Source organism: Heterocephalus glaber, unplaced genomic scaffold (assembly GCF_053883595.1).
Source record: "Heterocephalus glaber isolate CG9 unplaced genomic scaffold, H.glaber_assembly_v1.0 deba00001429, whole genome shotgun sequence".
NCBI classification, from domain to species: Eukaryota; Metazoa; Chordata; class Mammalia; order Rodentia; family Bathyergidae; genus Heterocephalus; species Heterocephalus glaber.
The window spans coordinates 10,802,605-10,818,923 of NW_028258294.1; the positions used below are offsets into that span (position 1 = coordinate 10,802,605).

The 16,319-nt window shown below is 39.3% G+C and overlaps 1 protein-coding gene across 1 annotated transcript; it reads right to left on the reverse strand.

Moving 5' to 3' along the window:
- Positions 1 to 11,243: 11,243 nt before the first annotated feature.
- On the reverse strand, positions 11,244 to 13,377 carry LOC101698784 (lysine-specific demethylase 4D). The gene is given in 2 exon segments (XM_087212288.1): positions 11,244 to 11,852; positions 11,855 to 13,377. Coding segments are annotated over 2 exon segments (1,560 nt in total). The 5' UTR covers positions 13,347 to 13,377; the 3' UTR covers positions 11,244 to 11,784.
- Positions 13,378 to 16,319: the final 2,942 nt, after the last annotated feature.

Genomic DNA, 16,319 nt, shown 5'->3' on the forward strand with positions numbered 1-16,319 from the left:
AAAAAGGAGAGAGACCAGACAAGACATTGGGAATATGAGAAAATTGTCATTTAAAATTTTTAAATATAGTAAATAGTTGAATAGGTTCTGCTAAGAGAGAAGTAATGAATTAAGAGATCTTTACTTTTCAGAAATAAAAAAGATGTAAATACTTAGATTGAAGGATTATACAGAGTTCTAAAAAAAAACCAAAAATACATACACAAATACTTAGTAGTAAAAGCTAAAGTTGTCAAAGATAAAGAGAAAATCTTAAAAACTACCTACAAATGGAGGACTTTCATGTTAAGTGAAATAAACTAGGCACAGAAAAAAATAACATTTAATCTCACTCATATTGGAATCTAAAGTGCTAAACTTGTGGCAGTAAAGAGCAAATAGGTACCAGGGGCTGAGACTATGAGGAGTGTGGTGAGAGAAATTGGGAGATGTTGATCAAAGGGTCCATGCAAAGTTTCAGTAAGGCAGAGCGAATAAGTTCTGGGAATCTATATATAGCATGGTGACTTCACTTAATAATAATGTTCCTTATACTGGAAAATTGCTAAAAGAGTAGATCTGAAATATTTCACCACAAATAAATGATAATTATATGCAGTGATGTAGCATTATTTAATCATTTCACAATGTACACATAGATCAAAACATCATATTAAATACCATAAATATATACAATTTTTATGTATCAATTGTTCCTTAATTAGACTGGGAAATAAAAAGCTTCCTACAAAGGAAAGCCAATCACCAGATGCCTCATTACTAACAACAGATGCCAGAGACAATAGTGTTAATGGACAATAACAGTCTGCTGCTGTTCTCTACAAAATTTTTTTTAGTCAGGTTTCTCTTACTGTAACAAAATACCTGAAATTGTAAACTTTTATATGGAGGTAAGGTTTATTTTTGCCTGAAGTTTCAGAAGTTGCAGTCCGTTGTTAATTGGCCCCATGGCTTTTGTACCTGTGGCTAGTTGTGGTGTAGAGCATGTTGTAGAGCAAAGCTGCTCACCTTGTGATGGCTGGGAAGAAAAGAGAGAGAAGAAGAGGAGGGGACAGGGCCCCAGTACCCCCTTCAAGGGAACACTTTTAATAAGACAACTTTCTTCCACTCATCTTTACCTCCTAAAGGTTCCACCACCTCCCAAGAGCACTATGGGCTGGGGACAAAGCCTTTAACACATGTGCCTTGGTGAACACTTATCCAAACCATAGTGCAGCTAAACAATCATTGCAGAGTGAGGGTGTAATAAAGGTTATTGATTTTCAAAGACTAAAAGAGATCACTTCCTATGAATCTTTTCTATTGCAGATAAATCAGATGGGTTCATGTGATAGTCATTTCAATTTCTTCCTTATATTACAAAGATTGGAATGAAAAAAAATTCCTAGACCTTTTTACACTTAGTGATCTGTATATAACATATGATCTAGCAAGATACACATAGAAATTTAGAAGGTAGCCAGCATAGAGGAGGTGAGCAGCTCCCATTGCATAAGAGGAGGCTTCCTGGCCACTGCAACACCCTGACAAGCAGACAGGAGGTGAGCCACTCCGATCGCAAAAGAGGAGCGCTCAGGGCCACCACACCACACCCACCAGCACACAGGAGGTGACACATGCAGACGCCAGCATCACCTCCCCTCCCCCCCCATCGAAATGAGAAGACACATAAACAAGTCTCAAAACCAGACTCACAGATCACCTAAAGCAACCCCAAATGGAAACGAGATGGAACACTCTGACACTCAATCACATGGACTCCCTGAACTGGCGACGAAAGAGGATCTGGAAAAAAAGAAATTAGAAATAATTTCTCAGATAACAGGAGAAATTGTGCTCCTAGTGCAAGACATGATTGATAAATCTAGAGAGGAGCTCAGGAACATGATGGAATCCCAGCATAGGAAACAAATGGAATCCAGAAAACAGATACAAATAGATTTCCAGGACATGAAAAACTCCACTGAAAGTCTACACAGCAGAATGAGCCAATGTGAGGGCAGAATTTCAGATATAGAAGATACGATCGCAATTAATGACCAGGAAAAGAAAAATTGCTTCAAAATTATAAGGGAACATGAGAAATCAATCCAGCAGCTGCTAGATGATCCAAAGAAGAATAACATGAGACTGATTAGAGTCAATGAAGAAACAGGAGAGAGTGCAGATGACATAAAAAACTCTTCACAAAAGTAATGGAAGAAAACTTCCCAAGCAGGGGAAAAGAACTTGACATACAGATAAGTGAGGCATATAGGACTCTAAAAAGCCTTGATCAAAAAACATCTACACATAGGCATATAATTGTTAAGATTCCAGAAACTCAACAGAAGAACAAAGTTCTCCAAGCAGTCAGAGAAAAGAAACAAATCACATACAAAGGAAAGCCCATCAGAATCACAGCAGACTTCTCAACACAAACCATCAAGGCAAGAAGAGCTTGGAGTGACATATTCCAAGCCCTAAAAGAAAACAGCTTCCAACCCAGATTGATGTACCCTGCAAAACTCTTTCAGAATTGATGGTGAAATAAGATATTTTCATGACAAAGAGCACCTTAGGAACTCCATGAATACCAAACCAGCACTCCAAAAATTTTACACAAAATCCTAGGAAAAGATAATGAGGATCACAACCCCAGGAAGCCCAGGAGAATTAATCTATTGGGCATGACAAGAAATTAAATGCAAAGGGGAGAATCCAACAAAAAGAAAAGTCATGAAAATGATAAGTCAATACGTATCTGTACTGGCTATTTATCATCTTCTTGTGTCTACTTTTTAATTGGGTTGCCTGTTAAGGAGCTGTAAGAGCTCTTTATATATTCTGGTCTTAGGTTATATATACTATAAATATGGTCTGTTTAAGGATTACTTTTCATTTTCTTAATGATGACAATTAAAGTTCTAAATTTTGATGGAATGTCATTTATCAATTTCTTTCTTTTATACATCATGTTTTGTGTATCCTAGGAAATTCTTGCCTACCCTAAATTCATGAACATTTTCACTTATAATTTCTTCCCAAAGTGTTACCGTTTTAGTCTTTCATATTTAGGTTCATAGATCCTTGCAAGTTATTTTTATGCATGGAAATAAAGGGTTGAGGTTAATTTTTTACATACGGATACCAGGTGTTCTAGTGCCATTTGCTGAAAACACTATCTTTTCCTCGGCTCTTGAATTGAGTTTATGTTCTATAAAATGTTAATGTTAAATAATCTTTCAAAACTCAGTGGACCATATATGTGTGGTTCTATTTCTAGATTCTCTGTTTTATTCCATTGATCTATATGTCTTTCCTTACACCAACACTGTCTTGATTACTGCAGCTTTAGAGGCAGTCTTAAAATTAGGTACTAAACGTCTTCCAACACTGTTTTTTTTCTTTTTCTCTTTACTTTTCTAGGTCCTTTGTACTCCTACATAACTTTTAAATTTCAATATCCAATTCTTCATTTATAGCAAGTATACACAGACCTGAATTTTTATATATACCTTGTGTTTTCTAATCCTGCTAAAGTCAAATACAAGTCCTAGGGGCTCCTAGAGATTTCATAGTATTTTCTCTGTAGATGATCATTTCATCTACATATAAAGATTTTGCTTCTGCCATGCCAATCCTATCCTAATTGTGTCATTTTATTGCCAGACTATTTTGGTGGGGACTAGATTTCAAAGTTTAATAGACAGATGAAAAGTAGGCATATCTGCCCTTGTTCCCCCACTTAGAGAGAAAGCATAGTATCTTTTCCATTCATATAAGGCATTTTTGATGAAAGTATGGGGTACATGTCTTATCCGTTAAGAAGGTTCTGTTCTACTTCTAGTCTCCTGATAGCTTTGACCATGAACAGCTGTAGAATTTAGTCCAATAATTTTTCTCCAACTAGTGACAGGATCATATGGCTTTTTCCTTTCCTCTGTTAAAATTATGACTTATGGGGGTGGATCTTCCAATGCTGAGCCAACACTGCCATCCCTATAATCAAACCACTTTCTACATACTGCCAGATCTGACTTCTAATAGTTTCTTTTCTTAAACAAATTTTTTTCTATGTTCATACTTGTTTCTTCTATTATCTGTATCCACTTTTAGGATTAGCACAATGTTGATTTCCTAAAATCTCCCCTTTCCAGGGGAGAAGTGTTCCTCCTTTCTTCAGCTTTAAATGTTTGATATAATTTATCAGTTAAAATGTATATGAGCCTGCTGTTGTCATATAGGTAGGTTTCCAAGCTAGGAATATACTTTCTTTATTAGGTGTTATTCAAATTTTATGTTTCCTCCAGAGTTAGTTTCATTAATTTGTCTTCCAAGGTACTTCTTAGAAGTTGTCAAATTTATTTTTAAAAAGATTTTTGTAATATGCTTTCTCTATCCTTTTAAATTCTATAAAATCTGTGGTAATGTCATGTAAATTTTGGTATTGTAATTTTTAAAATGTATAATTGATATTGTGTAATAGGAAGAAAAGGTCTAAAGGAGCAGGGGAAGTGGGACTGGTAGGGGAAAGGAAAGAAGGGAAAAGAAAAAAATATGAGAAAAGGAAAAAAAAGGAAACAAAGTTTTTGCAAAAAGGGAAGGGTGGAGGGGGTGAAGTTAGGGTGGGGAAGGGGAAAAAAATAAGAATGAAGATACATCATGTAAAGGTACAAGATCCCAATGATGAATGTAACTGTATTTTATACCTAAAATGTACCAATAAACTTAATGAAAAAAAAACCTCAGTAGTATTTTAACACAAAATATAACTTTATGAAGCTGATGATTTTAGGGATTTTTTATTTTGAGACAGAGTCTTACTATGTAGTTCAGGCTGTCCTTGGACTCACTATGTAGCCCCGCCTGGCCTCATGCTCAACCTCTGGAGTGCTGAGATTACAGGCATGCACCACTACACCTGGTTTAGGGAAATATTTTTGTCAAAATGCATGTGGTAAATATATCTCATAATGAAAACTACTATATTTTGGGAGTTTATTTAGTATGCTCAGTTACCAATTTCCTTCATCTAAAATCCCTTTTTCAGTAAAATAATTTACAAAGGGGCATGGTGGCACACACTGGTAATCTTAGTAGTCTGGGAGGCCAAGGAAGGAGGATCCCAAGTTCCAGGAAAGACTGAAAAACTTAATAAAACTAGCACAAGGACCCAAGTTCGATCCCTGGTACCAAAAAAAATATAACAAAACAAAACAAAACTGTCTCAATATGAAAAAAAATAAAAGCTGGAGATGTGACTCAGTGCAGAGGGCATGGGTTGAAGCACCAGTACTACAAGAAGGAAAGGAAAGAAAGAAAAGAAAGAAAAGAAAGAAAGAAAGAAAGAAAGAAAGAAAGAGAAGGAAAAGAAAGACCAAATAACTAAAATGTAGAATACTTTGCAACCATATTTTCTTCAATGTAAATTCCTCTTAAAACATTTTCAGTTGTGTAACTTAGTGACACTTCAGTGAAGCTGCCATGTTTACCAACATGGTAAGGAGGTTAGAGTCTAATCCCCCCTGCTAGTCAGCAGTGGTTGCTCACAGTGCAGTGAAATGGCCTTCTTGCTGTTCAGCTGTTATGGGCTTACTATTGTCCAGGCTCCTTCAAATGTCTCATCTTTTCTAAGTTGTAAATAACTACTGTTTGTCACAAAACTACTTTAGGGAGCAATGGAATATACCTGAACTAGGACTTATTTTGTCTTGTCTGACACTCACTTAAAATCAAGCATTCCATGTAAAATACCTAAGCGCCTGGTCTGAAACACCTTGTACTTCCTCGAGGTGTGAAATGAGAGGGGAGAAAAAAACCTTTGACTAAGGTATGGGGTGGAGAAAGTGAAAGGCCACTTTTTATGTAGACAATAGCCTTTTTAAAATATTGTAAAATGGGAAGGGGAGCAAGGGAGGAGGAAGGGAGAAAGAAAGGGACAAGAAAAAAGTGAAAATAGAAGAAAAAATGGAAACAAAGCTTTTGTACATTGGGAGGGGAGGGGGCTTAAATGGGGAATGGAGTAAAAGAAAAGAAAATTTATTCAAGTAAAAAAAACACAAAACAACATTGTAACTGGTGAGTACAATATATGAAAAGTATAGTTAAGGGCCGGGGATTTAGCTCAGTGGTTCTGGCACCTGCCTCGCAAGCACAAGGTCCCAAGTTCAATCCCCAGTGCCAAAAAGAAAAAAAAGAAAAAAGAAAAAGTATAGTTAAAAGATTTGCTTTGTAAGCCCTTTAAAGAAATAATAACCCCTAAAATAGAGTCCTTAGACTTCAGGAAACTTTGTGCTGCATTGGAAGTTGGACTTATGGGATGCCATAAATACAGCTGAATCAAATATAAACATTAGTTGAGAAATAGTGTCAGAGGAATTAGTAAAATAGAAAATTCGGAACCAGTGATTTTGGTTCTAAATTATGTGATATAATCAAATATGATTACCCAGAATATTTATATTTTTCTTTGCATAGATGGTCTATATTCTGAGTGTTTTTTTAAAGGAAATATTTTGAACCCTACAAGTTGACTCTATCAATCACCAAAAGAGGTAAGCTCTTGTTCAATAATCTCTGAAATTTCCTTAAGTTCTATGTTTAAAACAGCAGAGAAACTGGATCGTTATTAGATAGGACTGCTTCCAATAGAAATGCTATCATAAATACTTGGAGAAAGAGGATTTCTCTTGCACACAATATTCTTAGAGGTAATAATATAGGAACTTATAGTGTTCAGCTATGTAAAACGTTTAGGATAATTACAGCCACTTAGATTAGGATAGTCTTCACTGCCATTCAGCAAATCAACTGTCTTTAGTCTATGCCATGAGCAAAACTTTCTATAATGCAATGGAACACAGTTTTCACACTTTTAAATTTCACGTTAGGGCTTCTTTACTATTCCTCTGGAACCCAGTCTCATAAAAGTAGAGGAAAAGCCACAATTTCTTTCTTTTAAAGAAAAACCCAACACTTTCTGGCTAAACAGTGGAACCTATTAAAGAATAAAATACTGTCTACTATCTCAACCCTCCAAAGTTTGCAGTATTGAGACTGTCATTTTGCTTACTTTTGAGGTAGCTGAACAAAGTTGGACAGCTAAATTTTTCAGTTCCATGTACCTCCTAAGTAAAAAACTGAAAATAAAGAATTGTAAATTGACTTGCAGTCAAAGCAGAAATCATTCTGCATGTTGTTTCTGTAAATAGATGACATTTTGCAACCAAGCATGTTATCCAATTTTCTGTCAATGACAATGCTGTATAAAGCAGAAACACTGAAGGGAAAGAGTGATTGTTGCACTTATTGACTTGATTTGCATGGTCACACTTCAGATAATTCATATAAGGTGCTTTACATTTTTATATTTGGAAACATCAAATAAAAATGCAAACCAAAGGGACGATCCTTGAAATACTAAACTGACTCTAATGTAATAATGACAGACACACACACACACACACACACACACACACACACTCACAAAGTAAAAGAGAAGATACAAGCTAGGAAAAAAGAAAAAAGAGACCAGTTAGTATGAGTAAGGCCTTGGGCTTGATCCCCAGTATTACTAAAAGAAAAAAGATACAGGCTAGGGAAAGGTTTTTGTCCTACATAAAAGAAAACATAAAAGAGTAATAAGTTCCTATACAAAAATGTCTACAGGGGCCGAGGATTTTGCTCAGTGGTTTTGCCACCTGCTGCGCAAGCACAAGGACTCGAGTTCGATTCCCTGTACCAAAAAAAAAAAAAATGCCTACAGGTCAATTAAACAAAATAGCCAATGTAGAGAAGTGGGAGACACCTGAGAAAAAAGAAAACTCACAAAGGGAAATCTGGAGGGCCAATGAATTTGAAGAGAGATGTGAAAGATCTGTATTTATTGGAGAAATATGAGATACTATTTCTCACTGATTTGCATTGGGAAAAAAAATGAAAAAGCTGGACAAGATCAAAATGAAGAAACCAAAACTTTCCTACAGTGCTAATGGAGTTTGGAGCCCAATCTAGCTGTCACTAGAAAAGTTGAAATAAACATAATGCAACCCAACAATTTTATTTCTATGTACAAAGATGCTTAGCAAGGTAGTGTTTGAGGTTATAAAACTGTGGAATGATCTACTTTTCAATACAGATCTAGCAAACTCTGTCCAGTCACTTTGATCTATATATACCAACATGCTTATATCTTGTAACTATTATTTTTCCACTCATCTGTTCAGAGACATGCATTCCTCAGCTTTTTATTATTATGAATGAGTAAATACCTAGGATTAGCATGGCTTTGGAAAAATGTTTCATTGTTTTAAGACACTGCAAAACAGTTTTTCAAAGGCGTTCATGATTTTACATTCCCACAAGCACCCTGTGTGAATGTCAAATGCTGTCACCATGCTATAGTTCCTCTCGGAGCCAGAATACATGTTTGCAGTAAAGCAAGGGTTATGCTGGAGGGGAATATATATCATGCTATTGTAGGAAGCTAAGTTAGCTAGAAATCAATATACAGTCAGAGAGAGACTGGGCCCTCAAAGAAGTCAGTGAAAAATAAAGATACAAAAATTGCGGCTGGAGGTGGATCTGAAGAAGGCCAGGCCTCAAAATAAAGATACAATGGCCAAGCCTACATGCCTCCCTAAGGGATAAGCAGTAATTTGGAATTATTCTGTAATTAGCACCACCTGGTCCAGTGAGTGCAAATAGGCATCAGTCGCCCAGGTGGGTGACCACAGCATCTGGACCCATCCCTTCTCAAAAATGCCTTCGTTCTTTCCATGTACCCTTCCTACGTGACTTGTTTCCCTATTGGGTCAATATTAGTTAAGCAGCTTTCTTTGTAATCCTACTGGTTGATTATACTTTGATCCACATTGTACTCCCATTGTGACTTTGCTGTGTAAATTACCCTTGACAAAGGGCCTCGGTGGCAACGCACTTGGGACTCCTCCTGTCTCTCAGGAGCTCTCTCTCAATAAACCTTTCCTATTCTTGACCTTCCTTGTTCCTTGGAATTCAATCTTTAATTTCAGAGGACACAAACCAAGCACATCTGACATCTAGCATGTTGGGAGTTATATTTCTCCTATATCAATGCCAAGAACAAGATAATCGTTTCTTGTTCTGGTAATTTCTGATGTTCAAGGAGACATGTTTTCACCATGGGTTACAGAATCAATAATTCCATAAGCCTGATGCTGAGTTTATCATCTGGACATTTCCATCTCCCCACATCCCTGAACAATCGTGCAAAGGATTATGATGTCAACAGTGTAACCTATCTTCATTTTCTCAAGGAAAGGATGCTCCACCACACCATGGAGACTTAGAGTAGTGCTGCAGTGTGGGTTCCCAAGGAGCAGACTATAAGTGTTCAGCACTCAGGATGTTTATTTTGTAAGTGCTTTTAAGATCCACATCTGAGAAAGGAAGGGGAAGGTAGCAGGTTTCAGCAAAGGGGAAAATTTGGCCAGGGATTTAGCTCAGTGGTTCTGCCACCTGCCTCGCAAGGCAAGGTCCCGAGTTCGATCCCTGGTACCAAAAAAAAGGAAAAAAGCCAAGGGCAAAATTTAACTGGATTCAGTCTCAAAGATGGTTCCAGCCAATACTACAGGGAGTCCTAGTGTGGAAGTGGCTCTTCAGAGTTGTCCCAAGTTGAGCAGAGATGGCCCAACTTTTATGGCCCAGTATTAAGCAGTCACTGGACATGGCCCAAACTGGGAAGAGGCATGGCTTTGGGTGAGGTACTGAAGGCATCTGACAGCTTAAGGCTGTCCTCTTCCTGCGTGCCAAAGGCACTAAGACTTTAACTAATGGCCAAAGGTCTCAAGGTCTCAGTCATTTATCATACAACCAGTTTATTCCTTGCTCATGCAAGATCTACTGTGGGTCCAGCAGCTCTGTAGGGCTGCTCTCTCCCAAGTGAATTCAATGTGGTTCTAGCTTGTGGTTCCACCATTTCCATATTAACTTAATCTTCCTATCAGTGAGGCATCTCACTCCCATCCTTCTCTGCCTGCAGTCCCTGAGCTCAGTCTCACAGCTTCTTTTTCTACGGAATAAGCTTCCATGTCCACTAGGAAAGACAGGGGTGTTCAGCTAGCCACACAGCATAAAGATGAAGAGGATATTGGTACTCCTTATTCAGAAATTTAAAGAGACACTCACATATATACATATATGTATATGTTATTTCACTCCTGCTTTCAGTTTTGCCTGGTGCTTCACATTTCAGAGCCTCATTGAAATTTTGTCGGTGGGAGAAAGGTAGGGTGGTTTGCAGTGGGGTACCTTGCTTTTCAGAAATGTCTTTCTGTATACAAACTATCATTTCTCAAAATATATTCTTAATTTCCCCATTTTGTTTATTTTCAACATTAAATGTTTTGTCTAAATAACTCAGTCTCATTTGTTTTATATAGATGGTCCAGGCAATTCTCCTGTCTCCCCATTTTCCATACAGTTTAGCAAATATTTAAATATGCACATCACGTGATGTCTGCTACTGTTCTAAACTTCCCATGGCTTTGCCTTTTGAGGTGATGGCAACAAGTAGTTAACATGAGATATCAGGCCCACGTGCTCTCCCTTCCTCCCTACTTCCTCTCTATGTCCCAGACACAAATAAGCTCTCTTGCTGTTTGGAAAAGCAGAATCACCAAGCTCCATGTTAGGAGTTCTGTTAGATCCCTTCAAGTGCAAAACACCATTTTGAATCTTCCATTTGTGTCAAGTGGTCTTCAAAAAGGTATCCTGCTCTGTGAAACCTTCCCTGACCAGGCACACAGGCCAGCACCTTCCCATTTTGCACCATTGTCCAATCTTACTTTAGTTCCTTCACAGCACATTTTACTAATTGAAACTGTCTTGTTCATTAATTTGTAGGCATGTGGATTGTGCTGAATAAATGAATGTAAAATGTATCTATGGTTTGCAAAAGTCCATGAAGACTTGAAAATACTCAGGTGATGACACTTCTTTTCTATACTTGCTTTTTTCTCCCAGCAACTTAGTTCCTACTGCCCATCCTTAGATCCTCCATGTCACCCTCAAAGCAAAACTGTAAAAATCAAATACCCCAAGCCAGTGATATAGCCAGAACCCAACTTGCATCCCCCAAACTTATTATTCACTCTTGCAAACAATGTAGCCAGCCCATAAAAATAAATTCAAGTGTTTTTGAAACAATTAAGAAAATTCATGAAAGAATAACCTCTGTCCCTGCCTCACTATTTGAAACTGTAATATTAGAAATAGTCAAATTTTAACATTTAAATTTATTTATCTATGAACAAATACTTGATAACAACACATTTTAAATACATCAGTAACTTACAAAGGTCAAACCTTTCTGTGACTCTGTTAAACTAATCAGTCAAAAGTGCCTCAGTTTGCAAGAAATAGGTAAGAGTGAGGGAGAAAATGGAAGGAAAGTAAAGGAGAACCAAAGCCCTGAAAGTACAGCACCCTCCACAGTTGGTCCAGAGGATGAGAGACCCGCAAAGTTCAGGTTCCCAGCAATCTTAGTGGAACCTAGTTCTGAGACATAGTGTCCAGTGGATGAAACTTCAGCTAAGACGCAGAAGTTACCAAAGTTGAAAAATATCCCAAGATCTAGGAGGAAGGACAAATATGGTGAATTTAATAATTACCACTGGATTGAGCAGCATCTGGAGGCATCACAGTTCACTTATGCTTGATCAATGTCCTACAAAGTGGCTCAAAGTTCAGTGAGTTACCTATGAGAGGTCTCAGCAAGCCTCCAGACTGCAGAGTAGTGGGCTATGAAGGCAGCCCCTGAGTTTAGGGATCAGAGGTTAAGTTACATTCAGAAGCTGTAGGAAGATATTGAAGTCCAGGGCTCTTAGGTACAAGGTTGCTCCATGCACAGGTTGGAACTGAAGCTCTGAATCCAGAGCTGTGTGCTCCGTGACCACCAACCTATGCTTCTTGGCTAGACCCTGGTGGATAGGCTCTTGAACCCTTAGTTGCCGGGGAGGACGGCCACGACGAGGTCTGCCAGCTGACAAGTGGGTATCTGGGACAGACAGACGCTGGGAGGCCAGTGGGGCTCGGCTGAGCTCTTGGGAGCTGTAGGCTGTGGCCCTGGACCTGGCAGCAGCATCTCCGGCAGGTGGTTGCCCAGATGCACAACGACGATGACCACGATGCACATTCCTGCCACAGCAGGTCTCACTGCAGGAAGCCACAGGCAGAGGGGGTTGCAGAGCCTGTCTAAGCCTGAAGTGGCTCAAACCCAGTGAAGCTCTCCTGGCTGCATGGACATCCTTCCAGGTGATCAGGTGCTGCTTCTGGGGAGGTATGAGTTTCCTGTGGTCCACTACTGCCCGGTCTTGACCCTGTTTCCACAGCTCATATTGCTCAGGTTGAAGGATGCACACAAAAGCATCCATGGAAAAGCTGACCCTTGCCTCCCCACAGCTGCACTGAGATGCCACTTTACCATAATCGATCCACCAAGGGGTGGCAAAATTGATGGCCTCTGCACAGTTGAACCCATGTTTGAAGCCAGCATGATAGCCATAGGGAAACGTGACCACGAACTCCCCAGCCTCCTGAGTCACACAGCTGAAGGGGATCCCATTGTCCCTGAGCACTGTGGGTGAGATGAGAGCCACCTTGTGCCTCAGGAAAGCCCCACAGCCCCTGGAGCTGCCTGGGAAAAGCTCCCTGGCTAGGAGCTCCAGGCGCCTGCCATGCTCTGGGGGCACCACATACCAAGTTTTGGGCTCCCCAAAGTGCAGGTAGTTGATGCTATAGAGGTCCATGTCCTCCGTGTGCCAAGCGAACGTGGTCTTCCACATGCCAAAGTACAGGTAGGGTGTGTTGACTCCCTCGATGACAACTTCACATTCTGGCTCCAACAGATCCAGAATGGTTGCCAGGCGCCCAAGGTTCCACTGCTTTGTGTTTTCATCAAACAAGGAGCCGCTGATGTCAGCACCATAAATGGGGGAACCACAGAGGTGATTCTTCCAGTATTTTCTCTCCAAATCTTTAAAACTCTGGTATGGAGGAGTCTGGTACTTTTCACTGTTGGCCAGGTGGTGGTACTCCCTGACCGTCATGCCTTTCTTTCTTTTATGGTATTGAGTAAACACACCTGCCCTCCCAGAGACCACCTGCTGCAGTGGAGTGGCTATCATGAGGTCACTGATGTTGTCATAGGAGTCTCTGGCTCTCCATCCCTTGGGAGGAATGACTTTAGCTAAGCCAGCTCTGTGTGCACCCTGGGATTCCATGGAAGCAATGTATTTGCTGAAATCTGCAAACTCCTCCATGGTTGGCCTGAAGGTCATGACTGTGGAACCTGGATTCAGGGAACAAGAATGCTCAGGCTTCATCCCTGCAATGTAAGCACCACCCAGATCAACGTTTTGGGGGTGTTTTCTGGAATAAATGCTTTTTTCCCCTTTGTTTTCTTCTTTTCTCTGCCAGAACTTGGCTTGCCCTGTAGCTCAGTGAAGTTCTCACTAAAGGTTTCCCTCTCTTGCAGGCTCTTTCTGATGCTGAAGCTTATGTGAGCCAGCAGCTCCTGGTTTTTCCATAGCAGAAGTCTTGTCAAGAAGAACTAACCTCTAAACCTAAAGAAAATACAGGGTAACTTAAAATACATGCAAAACAAAAGAACTACTGTATTAATACTATACCAATCAATACTGAAGTTGCTTTATGTCCAATTTTAATGTCAAATGGTGACCAGGAAATAGAAAAACTATCTGAACTAAAGTAGAAATAAAATAAGCAAGTCTTCAAAGAAGTGTTTACCCACTCAAGTCTTGAAGTTAGATGAATTAACATGAAAGGAAAATTGTGGAATTGAAAAGCTGTCTTGATGGTCCCTGTGGGGATTTTGCAGGGATTAAGGCGGGAGAAAGGATAATTTCAGCCCATAGTGGGCAACACAGGAAGAACCCAGGTTTGAAATTAAATAGCCAAGTGCAATGATGTATGTCTGTCACACCAGCAATCTAGAGCATGAGGTAGGAGGATCAAAGATTTAATCCCAGCCTGAATAATTTATGTACTTAGCAAAACCCTGTCTCAAGATTTAAAAATCTAACACTCAGTAGGAATGATGAGCAAACAACACCAACAAAAATCCTGATTAAAGACTATTAGAAGAGAAAAAACATGAAGTATGAAGAAAAAATGTAGAAAAAACAAGTTACGGTGGTGATAAAAGTAGGGGAAATAGCTAAAAATTTACTAGAGACTTTTTACTGTTCTTACTGTGTTATTTATTTTTTATGTATAATTAATTCTTTTTTTTTTTTTGACAGAGTCTTCCTATGTGGTTAGGATGGCCATGAACTCACAGAATCCCTCCTGCCTCAACCTCTGAAGTGCTGGGATTACATCAATGTGCCACTATGCCAGGCTTGTGGAATTGATTCTTGTAAACAATTTAGTGGTAGTAATTTTTTTCAAAAGTATAAATATTCCAACCTGGTCCAACAGAACAGCGAAGGGTTCTACTTTCCAGCAACAAAATCCTGGTCCCTCTGAAGACACTCCTGCACACTCAGAAAAGGTTTCCCTTGGCAGGGAGTATCCTGGATTTATACCCAGACAACATTCTGATTTAATCAGTGTCCACAGAATATAATCATGGGGTTTAATTCCTCGTTTCTCTTCCCACTTAATCCACTTATTCTCTCTCTCTCTCTCTCTCTTTCTTTGTACCGGGGATTGAACTCAGGTCCTTGGGCTTTCGAGGGAGGCGGCAGAACCATTGAGTTAAATCCCTGGCCCCATGCCTCTCACTTTCTTAATGTCAATTAAATCAAACTGAACTAAGGAGCTGAAAATCAAGGGGTGAGAAAAGACAAGATAGGCAAATATTAAACAAAGGAAGCCAAAGTAGCAATTCATAAGTAATGAATATGTTATAGAACCATCAGGGACATTCTGTAGTTATTGAAAAGAAAAACTTCCTAGGAATATATGACAAGGATGAGCTTTGTACACTTAGCCACACAGCAGTGAAGATAGAAAACAAACACTAAGCCAGGCACGGTGGCACATTCCTGTATTTCCAGCTACTTGGGAGGTGGAGTGTCTTAGTTACTTCTCTCCTTGCTCAGACAACATAGGAGGAAAGGCTGAGTGTCATAGTCACTTTTCTCACTGCTGAGATAAAAAGTAGGAAAAGATTATTTTGACTCACGGTTTGCAGAGGTTTCAGTTCATAGCTGGCTGGCTCCAAGGCAGGATAGCATAGCAGAACACCATCACAGAGGAGAAACACTTCAAGTAGAAGGCAGCAAGGCAGCAAAGCAGCAAAGTAGCAAGACAGCAAAGCAGCAAAGCAGCAAAGGAGCAGCAGCAAGCAACAATAGCAGCCTTCTTTCTGTCTCTTATATTCTGTCCAGGCTACCCATCCTCAGGGCAGGCAGCACTCACACCCAGGGTGGGGCACCCTTAATCCTATCATCCCACCACTAATCCATCCCAGTATCACATCCTTAATCCCAGCATCACACACTTCATACAACAACCTCCTAAAAAGCCCCTTAGGGTCAGGAATTTAGATCAGTGTCACTGACACCATGCCTGCCTGGCAAGCGCAAGGTCATGAGTTCAATTCCTGGTACTGGGGGGAAGAAAAGCCCCACTATGACCCCATGAGGAGATACAAGCCATAACACTGAGGCAGACATATCACCAATTCCAGGCCAGGGACAATTTAAGGAAACTACTTCTTAAAAAAGGGAGGGGGAGGTGGCATCTGGCATGTAGCTCATTGGTAGAGCACTTGTCTAGCATGTGTGAGGCCTGCATGCATGTGCACACACAGACACACACACATACACACACACAAATGAGAAAGAAAGCCAAGTTTAAGAGTTGTAGACTAAATGTGTGATGCTAGGAGCTTTTGGCTTTTTAACACCATTTTTTCAGAAACCAATATAACATAAAAGAAAATTAATAATGCTATAGAAGTTTGAACAATATAGTTAACAACTTGATATAACCTGCAATAACCACAAAGCAAATGAAAAATGCTTCTCAGTTCAAACAAAGCACATAAGCTTACCGATACAAGACTACACAACAAATACTAATGAAAATTCCATAGAATCAATAAACTGAGCACAATCTGAACCAGAATGAAGTAAAATTGGAAACTAACAATAAAACACAATCTAACAATATTTACTTGAAAATTAACATCCACATTCTACTGACTTTTAGGCTCAACTCAAGTAGTTGGTGAAAACAAACCAAAACCATAGAAAATGGACTAATGGAAAAGAAAATGTTATATAAAAGTGATAGGATGATAAACAAAAGAGAAAAACATAGACAAT